The sequence below is a fragment of the Pseudochaenichthys georgianus genome, chromosome 1, assembly GCF_902827115.2.
Source record: "Pseudochaenichthys georgianus chromosome 1, fPseGeo1.2, whole genome shotgun sequence".
Taxonomy (NCBI): Eukaryota; Metazoa; Chordata; class Actinopteri; order Perciformes; family Channichthyidae; genus Pseudochaenichthys; species Pseudochaenichthys georgianus.
In genome coordinates, this window is record NC_047503.1 from 34,992,587 (window position 1) to 35,005,581 (window position 12,995).

The 12,995-nt window shown below is 40.1% G+C and overlaps 1 protein-coding gene across 2 annotated transcripts; it reads right to left on the minus strand.

Annotated features, from left to right (window-relative positions):
* Nucleotides 1-813: 813 nt before the first annotated feature.
* On the minus strand, nt 814-5,974 carry arfip1 (ADP-ribosylation factor interacting protein 1 (arfaptin 1)). 2 transcript variants are annotated; one of them, XM_034091562.2, is made up of 6 exons: nt 5,890-5,974; nt 4,103-4,215; nt 3,617-3,838; nt 1,985-2,142; nt 1,615-1,789; nt 814-1,508 (listed from the first exon to the last, which is right to left on the minus strand). In XM_034091562.2, the coding sequence occupies exons 2-6, from the start codon at nt 4,208-4,210 to the stop codon at nt 1,353-1,355; spliced, it is 819 nt and encodes a 272-aa protein (XP_033947453.2). In that variant the 5' UTR covers nt 4,211-4,215; nt 5,890-5,974; the 3' UTR covers nt 814-1,352. The 2 variants fall into 2 exon arrangements, with proteins under 2 accessions (XP_033947453.2, XP_071059486.1); XM_071203385.1 differs by lacking the exon at nt 5,890-5,974 and adding an exon at nt 5,224-5,251.
* Between the last annotated feature and the right edge of the window lie 7,021 nt (nt 5,975-12,995).

The following is a 12,995-nucleotide window of genomic DNA, read 5'->3' on the forward strand; positions in this document are numbered from 1 at the left end:
AGTCTCAAATGCATAAATGTGCAATATGGATAAATATCTTTGAGAACATCTTAACATGTCTTTAAACTTCAAATGTTAGTGGAGTATTTTTAAACACAGACATGATGTGTGTTTGTGTGGAGTGTTTGAACATGTATGGTTGTCCTTTGAGAGTGTGTGTTTGGTCCATGCTCTTCCTGCAAGAGTGGGTCCCGTGAATTGGTGAGAGAGCCTGTTTTAAACAACAAGACCAGATATAAAAGCACAGAGAGGAAGAGAAGAATAAATCCAAGGCACATTGTCACATACAGTAAGGCTGGTCCTTCAATTTCTCTGAATGCCATGAAGAGGGAAATAGCAATATCAAAAGCAGCATCTTGTCATTATAATCATATCGCAAAGTGCAGAATTTATTGTGAGCGGCCATCGATATCATTTTAGAATATCAATTTAAAGTAATAGTTGACGTTTTGGGAAAATAGAGTAAGATGAGAAGATCGGTAACACTCTTGTGTGTGTGTGTACACTAATTATGAAACTACAGCCTGAGCTGGTTAGGTTAGCCTAGCATAAACACTATAATCAGGGGTAACAGTTAGCCTGCCTCTGTCCAAAGGCACATCACCTCCCATAAAACCACAACTCGATTTGTTTTTGTTGAGTGAGATTTAGAGGTGCTGATACGCACCATGTTATTTAACTTTGGACAGCCGGGCTAGCTGTTTCACCTTGTTTACGGTCTTTATGCATAGCTAAGCTAACCTGCCACTGGCCATAGCCTTCTCTTACCAAAACACTCTTACCAAAAAAGTAAATAAGTGCATTTTCCAATACGTCAATCCATCACTTTAATACGAGTATGCTGATAGAAGTGACCAATTGCATGCATGCTTTACCCTGTTTTTAACAGTTGTAAAATCAAATCATGTTCAGAATCACATGAAGCTTCTGATTAGACTTGTATAAAGCATTCACCAAATCTCAGTCATCTGAGAAGAGTTCTGTAAATAATGATCCGACGGCAGTTGTTTTGATCCCGTTGCTGCCCTTACAGATCCAACATGTCCGCCGTGCTGGGATACAACATTCATATGCTGGAATACAAAAGGCCAGTTACAGTTTTCAAATGTGTTAAATGCAGCAACTCTTGTTCAACAGATTTGCCAAACAGTCTAAAAGTGCATCGATGGATGATTCAACAACAAGAGTAAAACGGATTGTAGGAGGTTTTTTTTTTCATTTTGTGTAGAGTTAAAAGATTTACAGCTGTGAAAGTTTGAAAGGCAGTGACAGTCGAGTTGAAGCTTTCACGTAGTTTCTGTAGGATTTGACATTTCCTGTCAACTGATCCTCTTCGGCTTCAGAGGGAGTGATTAGTGCTCTTCCAGCCAAGATGGACTGTCCCCACCCGGAATTTTCAACTTGATGTGGAACTGCTTGAGTGTCTGTTCCAGCTGCTGTTGGTTTCCGGCGTAGTACGCAGCAATGGCATTGTGGAACAGGATGAGCTGGTTGTGCAATACCTTCACCTGTTGCAAGAGAAGAAATGAATAAGATGATGAACAGTGAACACATTTGAAATAAAAGCCATTATTCTGCTCCAGTTATGAGGACTAGAGCAAGCCAATAACCAACCTTGTTCTCTTCCAGGAACTTCAGCTTGACGGAGACGTCGTTTCGCATCCTCTCGTATTTCTCGCGGTAGATCTGGAACTGCTGCTGGGAGAACTCGATCCTGGGCATGGTGGTGGCATCACGTGGTCCCAGATTCAACTCCTCCAAATCTGTACGGTACGCGTCATACTCAACTCTAGAAGTGAGGTTATTTAAACAGCATCAGAAAAATGCATCATGTTAAATTGTTAAAGGCAATGAAAGCAGGAAATCTGATTTCATGACAGCCCTGATCTCCCCAACACATTTCAGCTGGATTGAAAAATATCCTACCAATTGTTGGATAACCATTTGTGGTAAGGACATGGTGCACGACCTCAAGCAACCTTACCTTGCAAATTCATACTGTTTGATATTAATCAAGGTGTCTTCAATTGTTTGGTCCACAAGAGTGTTTACACTGCCGATGAAAAAGTTGATGCCAGCCAGCAATGTCTCTCCATTTTTGGACAAAAGCTTTTGGGTCTCAGCGTTGTAACCAAACTCCTCCTGAGAAACGGAGTCAAAGAAATGTTAGAAAGGCCCCGGAAATGTTGCTTCATCTGCACTGCAGTTAGAAGAAGAAGCTGCAGGTGCCAGCATTATACAGTTCCTGTTGTATATAGATATACACACAGGTGTAACAGTGATTATTACATATGAATATAAGTAACAATTAATTGTTTCAGGATCTGCATCAATTAAACACAAACTTTTAAATCTATTATTATTATTATCCATTAACCGATATGCAGACTAGGTAAGACATATTAGACAGCAGTAGCAACAATACATCTACAACTAAATATTTTCAAAAGCATATCTGTGTATAAGATGCATAATACATAGATAATAGTTAACAAAATGTAGAATTATTATACTGTATATGCACTGACTCGAATATAAAATAGAAAGCACTTCTTTCTAGGGTTGCCAGAAACTGACCATGATCAAAATCGATTATTCGGCAGCCCTGGCGAATAATAATCGATTATTCGACCCCCCCCCCCCCCCCAGCGGGAGAAAAAAAAAACTCAGACAAAAGGAATTCCGTTGTTTTCTTTACATGTTACATGTTTAACAGTACACACAACAAACAAGCATGTCATCACAACGACGTGGCCTTGAAGTGAAGTTGGTAATGGCCAGCTGTGCTGCGTCTTTCTCTGTAACCTCTTTGGCGTGCTTCGCACTCAAATGCGAACGCATTGTTGAGGTTGAGTTGTGATAGACCAACGTCTTTTCGCAGAGCTTGCATTTAACTTCCTTTGGACTTGTATGTTCGAAGTAGTTCGACAAGGAGGAACTCTTTTTACCTGTCGGCTGCCGCTTTGTTCATCTTTAGTCGCACGTGTGAGGGAGAGGGGGGTGGGGGCGGGGTCGGTGTGTAGCGTGCTGCAGCAGCAGTCTGCTCTGCACGCAGGCTTCCTCCAAGTTTACAGTAAAACAAACTGGTGGTGTGACCAATGGCCATTTACAATTATTAATACTATTACTATTATTAGCATATATATATTTTGGTTGAAACTAAGCCAGAAAAAAAACAAAACATAAATAATAAAAGAAAATATATAAATAATAAAAAAATATATATATATAAATAAAATCGATTTTTAAAAATAATATTCGATTATGGAGACTGTAACGAATATTCGAATAATCGCTGGCATCCCTACTTCTTTCATTGAATCATGGAGCACTATAGATAAATCCCGTAACACAATTAGAGGACTTTGAGGAAGTGGAAGATGATCTTAGCTTTACAATGCCTTTTAAGTCATTAACTTTCATGAATCAATATAATAAACATAAAAAGGGATCAAAGTAGAGTCGGAAATGTTTTCCCAGCAGATGACCCACAAGACAGAACATTTATGTGTTACTTTATGGCTCTCTACTAGGATACTAAGTAAGGATGTTAACACGCCGCTTCCTGTTCATCCTACCTGATCTGATTGATGACTATACATTGATATGGACTCACATGCAGTTCTGGTGACTTGAGGCTGAGGTCGGCGAAGGCGTTACCCAGCTGCCTCTGCGTCTGCATTATCTGGGACAGCTGATTGGCCAGCGTCTGAGCCAGTTTGATGACATTCTGGTACTTCTTCTTGTTGTCGCGCAGGACTTCGATTTGGGCCTCCAGATCCAGGTCCACCGTCCTCGAGCCCCGTCCCAGCTTCTCAGACAGGATCTGTCTGGTACACTGCAGACGACAGCAGAATTAAAATATTAGGAAGCACTGCTGGGAGACATACTGTAATAGGGACAATCAGAGGGACAGAGTGGAGCCAATTTCATAGTCTAAAACAAGTGAAGATATCAATAATATGTGTTGTCAGTTTGGGGTATAGTTCCGTTTTCAGCCAACATCTTAATAAGCTAACAGATAAAGACTGAGACTTGGGTTGAGAGGAGAAACAGGGTGAGGAAGGACAAAAAAAGAAAAATTAAGGAAAGAGAGGATTACTTTATAAGTGTTGATGCTCCACTTTCTCACTAGGTCCAGTTTCTCCATGGCTGGGCTCTTTAAGTCGTCTGATAGGACCACCGCTCCGCTCTTTGGCTGTTCATTCATCGTGCCTGGACAATTAAAAATCATTCACTTAGTAGGTGATTACGTTATTTGATTTGCAGGCTGTGGTGAAAATTAGGGAGGGTTAGGGTCATGTTAACATTGAAACTGACAAAGACTAAATACTCAAATTAGAGGTCTTAGTGGTTTGCTGATAACGTGTAAGATTATTATAAACAAAATCTAAATTAAAATACAATTAATCATGGACTTACCATTTAAAAAACAGTAACAGTGATGAAGTGCTTTTTTGTGGTTTGGGCACAGTGGGGAAATGTTAAAAGATATTGAGCCCTGAAACTGACAATATATCAGTCAGTTCATACAATAATTGTTATTATTGTTGATTTAAAAATAAATAAAATAGGTTTAAAGTTTTATTTAGTAAACACAAATAATTCAAATACTTTTCCTCCAACCAGCTGAATAGAAGTGAAAATGGAGGCAAATTATAAAAAATTTAAAAAATGTAAAGCTCTATTTTAATGTATGTATGTATTATGTATGTATTATGTTATATTTTTCACTTTTCCGAAAATCTTTAAAAATGTTGTCAGTTTCAGACCTCCATAGATTAAGGCTATGGGAGATTACGAGTGGCAACTTTTGCAAGGACAAAGATTACAAGCATGAAAACCACCTGCGATTAAATGAGAGCAGTTCCCTCCAAGCCGAGCTGATGCTTAGGGCAACGAGATGTTTGCACCAGATCTAGAAATTGTGGAGGATCTAGATCTTAGAAAAATGAGTCTAAGGGTGTGTGTTAACACAGATGGTTACCCACTGCCAAGCAACACAACTACTTGAATCAGCCCAGACATATACAAGACAAAGTTGCAGCAAACAAGAGAGGAGGAAGAAAGGTTTGATTCTGAATGGAGACACAGCCTGTGGGAACAAGGAGCAGGTAAGAAACTGGTGAAAAACCAAGAGGTACAATAGGACTGCGGTTAATTACAGTGTGCAAATGGTGACGATTCATTATTATCTGATTCATACTCCACTGCTGCCGGTACCTGTCTCAGCCTGACTATCGCTGGAAGAGCGCGCAAGCGGCTAGCAACAGTAGAGCTGGGAGCATACAGGAGCCACGGGAGACGTGGGCAGGCTGGCTGGCCCCTGGGAGATATTCAAAGTTATCATTCATTAGTTTGTCACCATCCAGCCTAAACACGTGGGAAAGGGGATTTTTTATTGAAGTTGATTTCCTGTTTGTTTTCGTTTTTGAATGAATGTGCTAATGAACAAAAGCCTACCTCCAGCAGTGCAAATAACATGGCAAATATCCATGGCAACGTTGTAGTAAACGGGCTACAACAGCTCACCACTCAATGGGGAGATTTTTATTTGCATTTGTAACAAGGACAGGATGATGAAAAGGAAAGGAGCGTTAACACCTGGTGATCAGAGGGAACTCATTAAATTCAATTGGATGTCCACCTTTACAAATTCAAATGTCTGCCTTTCAATTTCACAGAGATTAAACCCAAAAGTGGAGCACAGTGAATAGATGGAGAGAAAGACTGTTTGTAAACACAGAATGCTGCAAAGCACTCAAGTAACGTAACAAGGCTGGAACATTTCTGATGAGCTGCTCCGTTGCAAATGTCTGATAATGAGGAAACGGCACATAAACAAAACGAGGACAGCAACAATACAAATTGGGGAGTGAAGTGTTTCACCTTTGTATGGTCCTGATTCGATGATGCCCTCTGTTGTTGAGGCGAAGTTGCCGGAAGTGACACAGGACTCAGAGAGGTTTAGGGCCCTGGGGACACTGGGGTAAGAGTCCTGTGAAACAAATCATACGGGGATTATATTAACAGGTTTAGTAGTTCTTAGCAGACAGGCGGCAAAGACAGGGAGCTTTTTGTACTTTCTGTATGAGTTTACAGACATTTGGGCTACGCTAAGTCGCACATTCTGCTCGCAAGAAAGAAAGTACAATAACACATTTGATCAACTTCACAATTAAAAAAAAGGATATCTTTGAAAGTCTTTTAAATCAGGTGGCAGATACTATATTTTATTAAAATGACCGTAATTGTTATCGACAAACTTCCTCATTATTCAGCAGCACTTTGAATCTTGAGAATTCCTCTTAAATATATAAAAAACCATCTAATTGATAGTTGACATGGGAATTAAACAGTAGAGAACCATCTGGCATCTCCTGTCTTGTTATGAATTAATGATTGTACAGAAGCAGACACTTCCTAAAATGTACATCACGTAAGTATAAAGTAAACTTGTGGCAAACCTAAAGTAGGGTTGAACAGCAAAGTGGTGCACAGTTGATTGACATGTGTTAGCATGTACATTCAAATGCCTGAGCTAATGTTTCGAAGATGCATATTTTATGCATACATTATTGTGGCTGTGTTGTCTTCCTGGCAACTGTCGGTGTGACTGAGAGCGAGTAAACAGCAGGCCATCTGGAAGCACTGCTGCTCAGTCAGATGGATGATAAGAGAGGGCACCCTAATGTCTCCATCAAAATGCTTTACTGCAGGGATATCACCTTGAATCCTTGACAGTGGATTATGCCACTGCTAATAGAATTAAACCTTTTTGTGTAGAGCTCCACAGATTTGTAAAATGTTCCTGTTAGCAAAACAAGTATCTGTTATTTTATTTAAAACCAAATTGAAAAGATGTTATTTTGCTTTAATGTTGAGGTATATGTTGTTTCTTTCTCCATATATAGTTAACTGTATAACATTTTGGATTGTTGGTTGGAGTAAATAAATAAAACATATATAGTATATAATAAATCTCCCTGTGTTTTGAAAAGTCTGTTCTGATCATTCATAGATAAAACTATTTAATCTAATTAAGAATACATATAATTGTTGGTTGCAGGTCTCCTATTTTTTTTAGACTGCCAAAGAAACAAAATATGAAAGGCATGATTGTTTGGACTGGTATATTTATCCAGGAGTCTTTAATATTTTATGATGAGACAATTTCCTAGAAAAGTCTAGCTGTGAGAGATGCAGTTCTCCAGACACGGCCTTACCCTCTGGACTTCTAGGGATGATGACGCTCTAAAATTAAAAAGTATATTACAATTAGTTTAAACTGGTAAGAGAATAATAAGATGTCATTCTTGAACAAATAGTCAGGATGCCATATGAACATTGGGAAGGTTTTTTTTCTTGATGTAATCATTCCTACTTTTCATACTCGACTTTAACAGATCTCTTCCCGATATGTTTTAATATAAACAATTGGGGGACAGTATCTGCAGTCCTTCTGTGCAAGAATGTATTCAAAAGGTGTGTCTATCACATAGATAACCTTTTCTTTTGTAATATTTTTAACAAAGAGAGGGAAAGAAAGCGTTATTCTGCAGACTGCTGAGGCAGAAAGGATGTCTAACTTGTATTTTCTATTAGAAGTCTGTACGAGGGTACTTTCTGTTGACACCAAGAATAATTCATATAGGATATATTGGAATTAAAAGCTGAACATTGCCAAAACACAAGGATTGCCAACACTGTCATATTATAGCTTACGTCAGCTCGTATAGCACAGTATAATAAAAAAGACACTTCTCCCATGCTCAAAACTGCCTGGAGAATCCAAAGGAGATTCATATTGACAAATATTAAACCCCTCAAACTGTGTTGTTACTGCAGTCCCATCACTCTGCCCCCCCGTGCTTCACAAACACCTGCAGAGACAGGGAAGGAGGGATTTTGTAAAGACTGTGTGATGCAGTTGCCCCCAACACAACATATCCCCCCAGCTTAGCACAAATCTGGTAATAACAGCCTGTGTCTGAAACGAGGTTTTCAGATTTCAAAGATTAAAGCTGCTAGTTTGCAGAGCACGCGATGCTGCTCTGTCAATGACTGTTTAACCAGGATTCAGAGGGGTTCAGCTAAGACTAACATGAAGGACTATACCACCTGTAACACATGTTAAATCACCGCTTTCACCTAACCTGTAACTGAGGAGGGAATTCATCTAAGTATATAACCACCAGTAAGACTTTTCCAAACCAAAACAAACAAGGAATTTGAGTTAACCCTCTTAACAACTGGAAAAAAAAAACATCTTTATTGGTAAACATCTGATGATTCAGTATGTATGAGGATAAGAAAATACATCTTTAATTTCATGACAAATCACCCCTTAAAATTACTACAGGGAGCATTTTCAATGACGCTGAATATAATAATATGCAGGTTAACTGATAATGAAACAATCATCAGTTGCATGATGATACAAACCATGAGACGCCATTCGGATATTTTACAACAGCATAAACTCAGTTGAGGTTTAGGAACAACTGCATAATACCGAGGTATTTCTAGTATATTCTCCAACCTGTTTTCATCAATAAGGATATACTTAATATTAAACAGCTTTCAGTATAAGGCAATGCAAACAAAGAGTGCTGATAGAAAAGTTAAATCAACACCCCTCTACCACAGTTTCAACAAGAACTGATCTTTATCGCCTTTCTCTTTTTATCGCAGGACATTTGTAAGAGACAGCATTTGTTTTGGCTAGCTGCACCTGATAAACTACAAACAGATTTGTATATCTTTTCAAAGGTGTTTTAACAGACTGCACTACCTGCGCAGTAACAAACAACTGAAAACAGATACAATTAAGCAACAGGCTTGTGAAAAAGGTGAAGAATTGACCCGCTGAGACAGATATTTCCATCAGGAGTTGGTGGAGACCAAAACAGAGCTAAAATCAGAGTGAACATTTTGACTTCAACTCATCAGGTAAACACAAAGATGCTCAGTTGTTGCTTAACTTTATGTCATCGTACCATATGGCCAACTTGATTGACACAGGCTCACAACTACTACGTAGCCTTTTCAGAAGTAAATTAAACTTCAAATCACAAAACAAACAGTGAATCTCCTAATACAAAGGCACACCCAGAGAAAAGGTAAACCATTAGAAACAGGAAGCCAGTCAGGCGAGGTAATGACGAGAAGGAGGGAAGAGATGGGACACACAGAGTACACCATCTGAATGGCTCCGGATCAAAAACAGAGCTTTGACTCTTCGTCTGTGTGTTCTTTTGTTAGCAGGCGATCAGTGTCTGGCCTGCAGCAGACCACTGCGTCTGCACCACCTCTGGTTCTGCTCTCCAATTGTTGCATCAGAAATCGGAGCCTCGTGCCAGGATCAGCTTTAGGCAAATCTCACTGTACCACCAACGTCTGCCATATACTTACAGATTAATCGCAGCCTTTCGAGCAGAATAATACACGTACTGTTTGATTTAGTGAAAGCTCAAGCAACAGATCCTGAGCAGAGTGGTAATGACAAATAAAGGTGACAAATAAAGCAGGTGTTCACGTCACCATAGTGACAACTGCAGGGAAACGAGAAGGAAATACAAACATGTTTACATGGCACTGAGGAAAAGTGTTTGCCCAAGGGCCCGGAGACACACAACAGGTTTCATTCGAATATCATTTAATACCAATACTTACAGTGTATTTATACGGATCACATTACAGTCTCTTGGAAAACACAACAGGAGCCACTGAGAGACAAGTTCCTAAATCCCCTAAAACAATATTTATAAATACAATATCTGTGGAGGACTTATATGGGTATTTTAGCGCAATGTCTCAGTAGGCATAACATACTTTTGACACTTAAGTTGTATTTTGGGCTTTATTTTATTTATTAGACAGTTCATGGCTGAGAGATATGGGTGGTCACAGGGGTGGGAACCGAGGGCACTTTAATTGTCTTCCTCTTTTCTTTCTTCCTTTGTTATGGATTTTATTTTTTTAACCGTTTTTCATCTTAAACTAGGACAGATTTTCAGGCAATAAAAACCACTCCAACTTGACCCAAGTTGGCAACAACTATTCATCCTCTCTCTTGCTCCCACATGAATAAATCAAGTCCCCCAACATCTTCCTACTCAGGAATGACGTCAGAGAATTGAGCTTTCCATGTTAGGCTCTGCTTCCACAGCAACCGGGGGACACACACACACACACACACCGCCCTCTCGCTTGGCTTGACCCGGGGAGAAACCCTTTTTTTCCACGGGGTATTGTTCCCAACACTTGAATGGATTGCCCTCCAATTCATCTCAGCATAGTGTACAAAAGCCAAGGAACCCAGGGTCTGAGGTGCAGAACAAAACCAACAGAGGCAGAGTTATAAAGCCATACATGCTGAACTAACAGGCTGAGGTTGGGACAGAAAGTTCTGTTAGTGGATCCACAACAACCCCCGCAACACTAAAACACTGCCCACACTCTAACATATGAATACAGTCCATCAGATATATTGGTTTCTGTTTTATCCTAGCAACCAAAATCCTTCTAAAGCAAATTAGCAAAAACTGTCAGATCTGAACTTTTGTTTTTTAAATACTAAAACTGCTTTGTTGAAGAAAATAACGATTTTGTAGGAAAAACATGTCCATACTTAGTATTGGTAAAAGTACTAATGTATAAACATATAGCACACATATTTGATCATTACAATTAGTATTCAGTCTCAAAACTATAGTAAAGGATGAAGCAAGTAGTTGTACATCTAATTCAGAAAACCGTATAAGCTTCAATCTTTTGCATAAAGAGACTACTAACTGAAAGCAAAAACCAGAAATGGTTACCCCAACATGAACATCCTAATACTTTAGCGACAACAACAGTATCTTTAAAATAAAGTGTGGCTGTATTTACATATTGTGAAAAAAACATGCTGTTTCACGTTTTGTAAGACAATAATAACTTCCAATAGCCTCCTTTTAAGGCTACTATGCGTATTAATCCTTTAGATGACAATATGGTCACATGAATAAGATGGCTGTGTAGGTACAATATTCCTTATTCATTGTGTTATAGGCTAATCGAAATGTTGAGCCATCCGGTTAAATTGTATGTGATCAGGTTCTTGAATCAAATAGTTACAACACTGGACAACAAGCCAGTGTTTTGTTTGTGCTTACGTTACCAACACACAGCAGAGCAACAGATTCAGTCCTCAAACTACAACAAATCTTCATTATGTAATTGTGGACCTAACTGCATTGCAGGACACCTTCTGTTGTCACCTTAAAGGCAGATATAAACAGTAGCAGGAAGGTTACATCTCTCTGCTTTTCTTTGCTAAATAATAAGCCTGCAGACTCCACTCTCCCCCTACAATGACTTTCCACAGCACAGTTGTAGCAGGTCGTTACATATTTCCATCCACACACACAGCATGATGCGGCGGTACCGTCCTGCTGGACTTACCGGGGGATGCGAGGGCTCGCCGGGACACGTATGGCGCTCCGACACCGTTGAAGTTAGTGGTCGATACTTTTCAGAGGAGAAAATCTGTGTTGTTTCAGGTTATCAGCCGGTCAGGTGCACTGGAGCTGGTGTCCTGGCCGAGCTGCAGCACATACAGTGCGGAGTCGGACACACTCTCCGGCAGACGGCGGTGATGTGAGCGTCCTCGTACGTGATTGGACCAGGTGGAATAGGCGCAGTCCCGCGTCCCCTGCGCGGGCCACACGCAGCTTGTGACCACTGCTGCAATCACAAGGCTGCCACCAGAGAAACAAACTCAGGTGGGTTCATGTAACGAGGCTCATTTAATCAGACTCAAACTGGGCTGGAAAGTACTCAATCACTGCATTTAAGTATACATTTTAAGAACGTGTTAAGAAAGCGTAGTTAGGAACTTTTTCCATTTATACAACTTAACCATTTTTCTTCAATACAGTTTCAAGTGGAAGTACACTGGCAGTAGTTAAAATGACCTGCAATAGTAATAACTATGCTAACTACAACAGTAAAAATGCTGTTCAAACGTCATTGTAGGCCTATCTGTAATTATATTTGAGATGTTTGTCCATTTATGTGTACACTAACTTAGTGTTACTTGTAATATTGTAAATGTGCACTGATCTTGAGATATCACTAGTACTTTACTTCCATTCCTCAGGAACGTTTTGTTCTTTCAGCACCATATTTATTTCACAAAGTCTGTGCTGTTTCAATATTACATTTAAAGATCCCATGTCATGCCATTTCTACTGATCATAATTCAATTGTTGAGGTATACTAAAATAAATGTATATTGTGCAATTTTCCAAACTCACATTGGTTTCTCAAACAGCATCTCTGACTGTATACAGTATTATGTGTATTCACTCTCTGTCCTAAACGGCTTGTTGGAGCTCCTGCCCCCCCCTCTCTGTGAGCCCAGTGTCAATCTGCGAGACAGCGAGACACCGCGGAACTGATCCTGGACACACACACACACACACACACACACACACACACACACACACACACACACACACACACACACACACACACACACACACACACACACACACACAACACACACACACACACACACACGCACGCACGCACGCACACACGCAGCCTGGCTGGGAGTTTGTGTGTGTGCCCACGCTGAGTTCCGCGGTGTCTCGCTCAGCTGTCTCGCCGACCCCACACCAGTGAGCCAGCTCACAGTGTTCCGCTCCTCGCAGCAGAGAGCCTCGCAACGTCCCGCCGAGTGTGTGTGTGTGTGTGTGTGTGTGTGTGTGTGTGTGTGTGTGTGTGTGTGTGTGTGTGTGTGTGTGTGAGGAAGTCCCCGGATTGGTCCAAACGTAACGGCTCTGCGGACGTTACGTTGCATCACTATACCCGAAATACGTCACTATACCCAAGAAGTAAAGGAAAAAGAGAAATCAGCATTGACAGGTATTTTCTGTGTTAGAGTTTTACTCGCTACAGGGTGTATTTTGAGGGTTTGTGACTCTGCACGACCATTTACATGCATA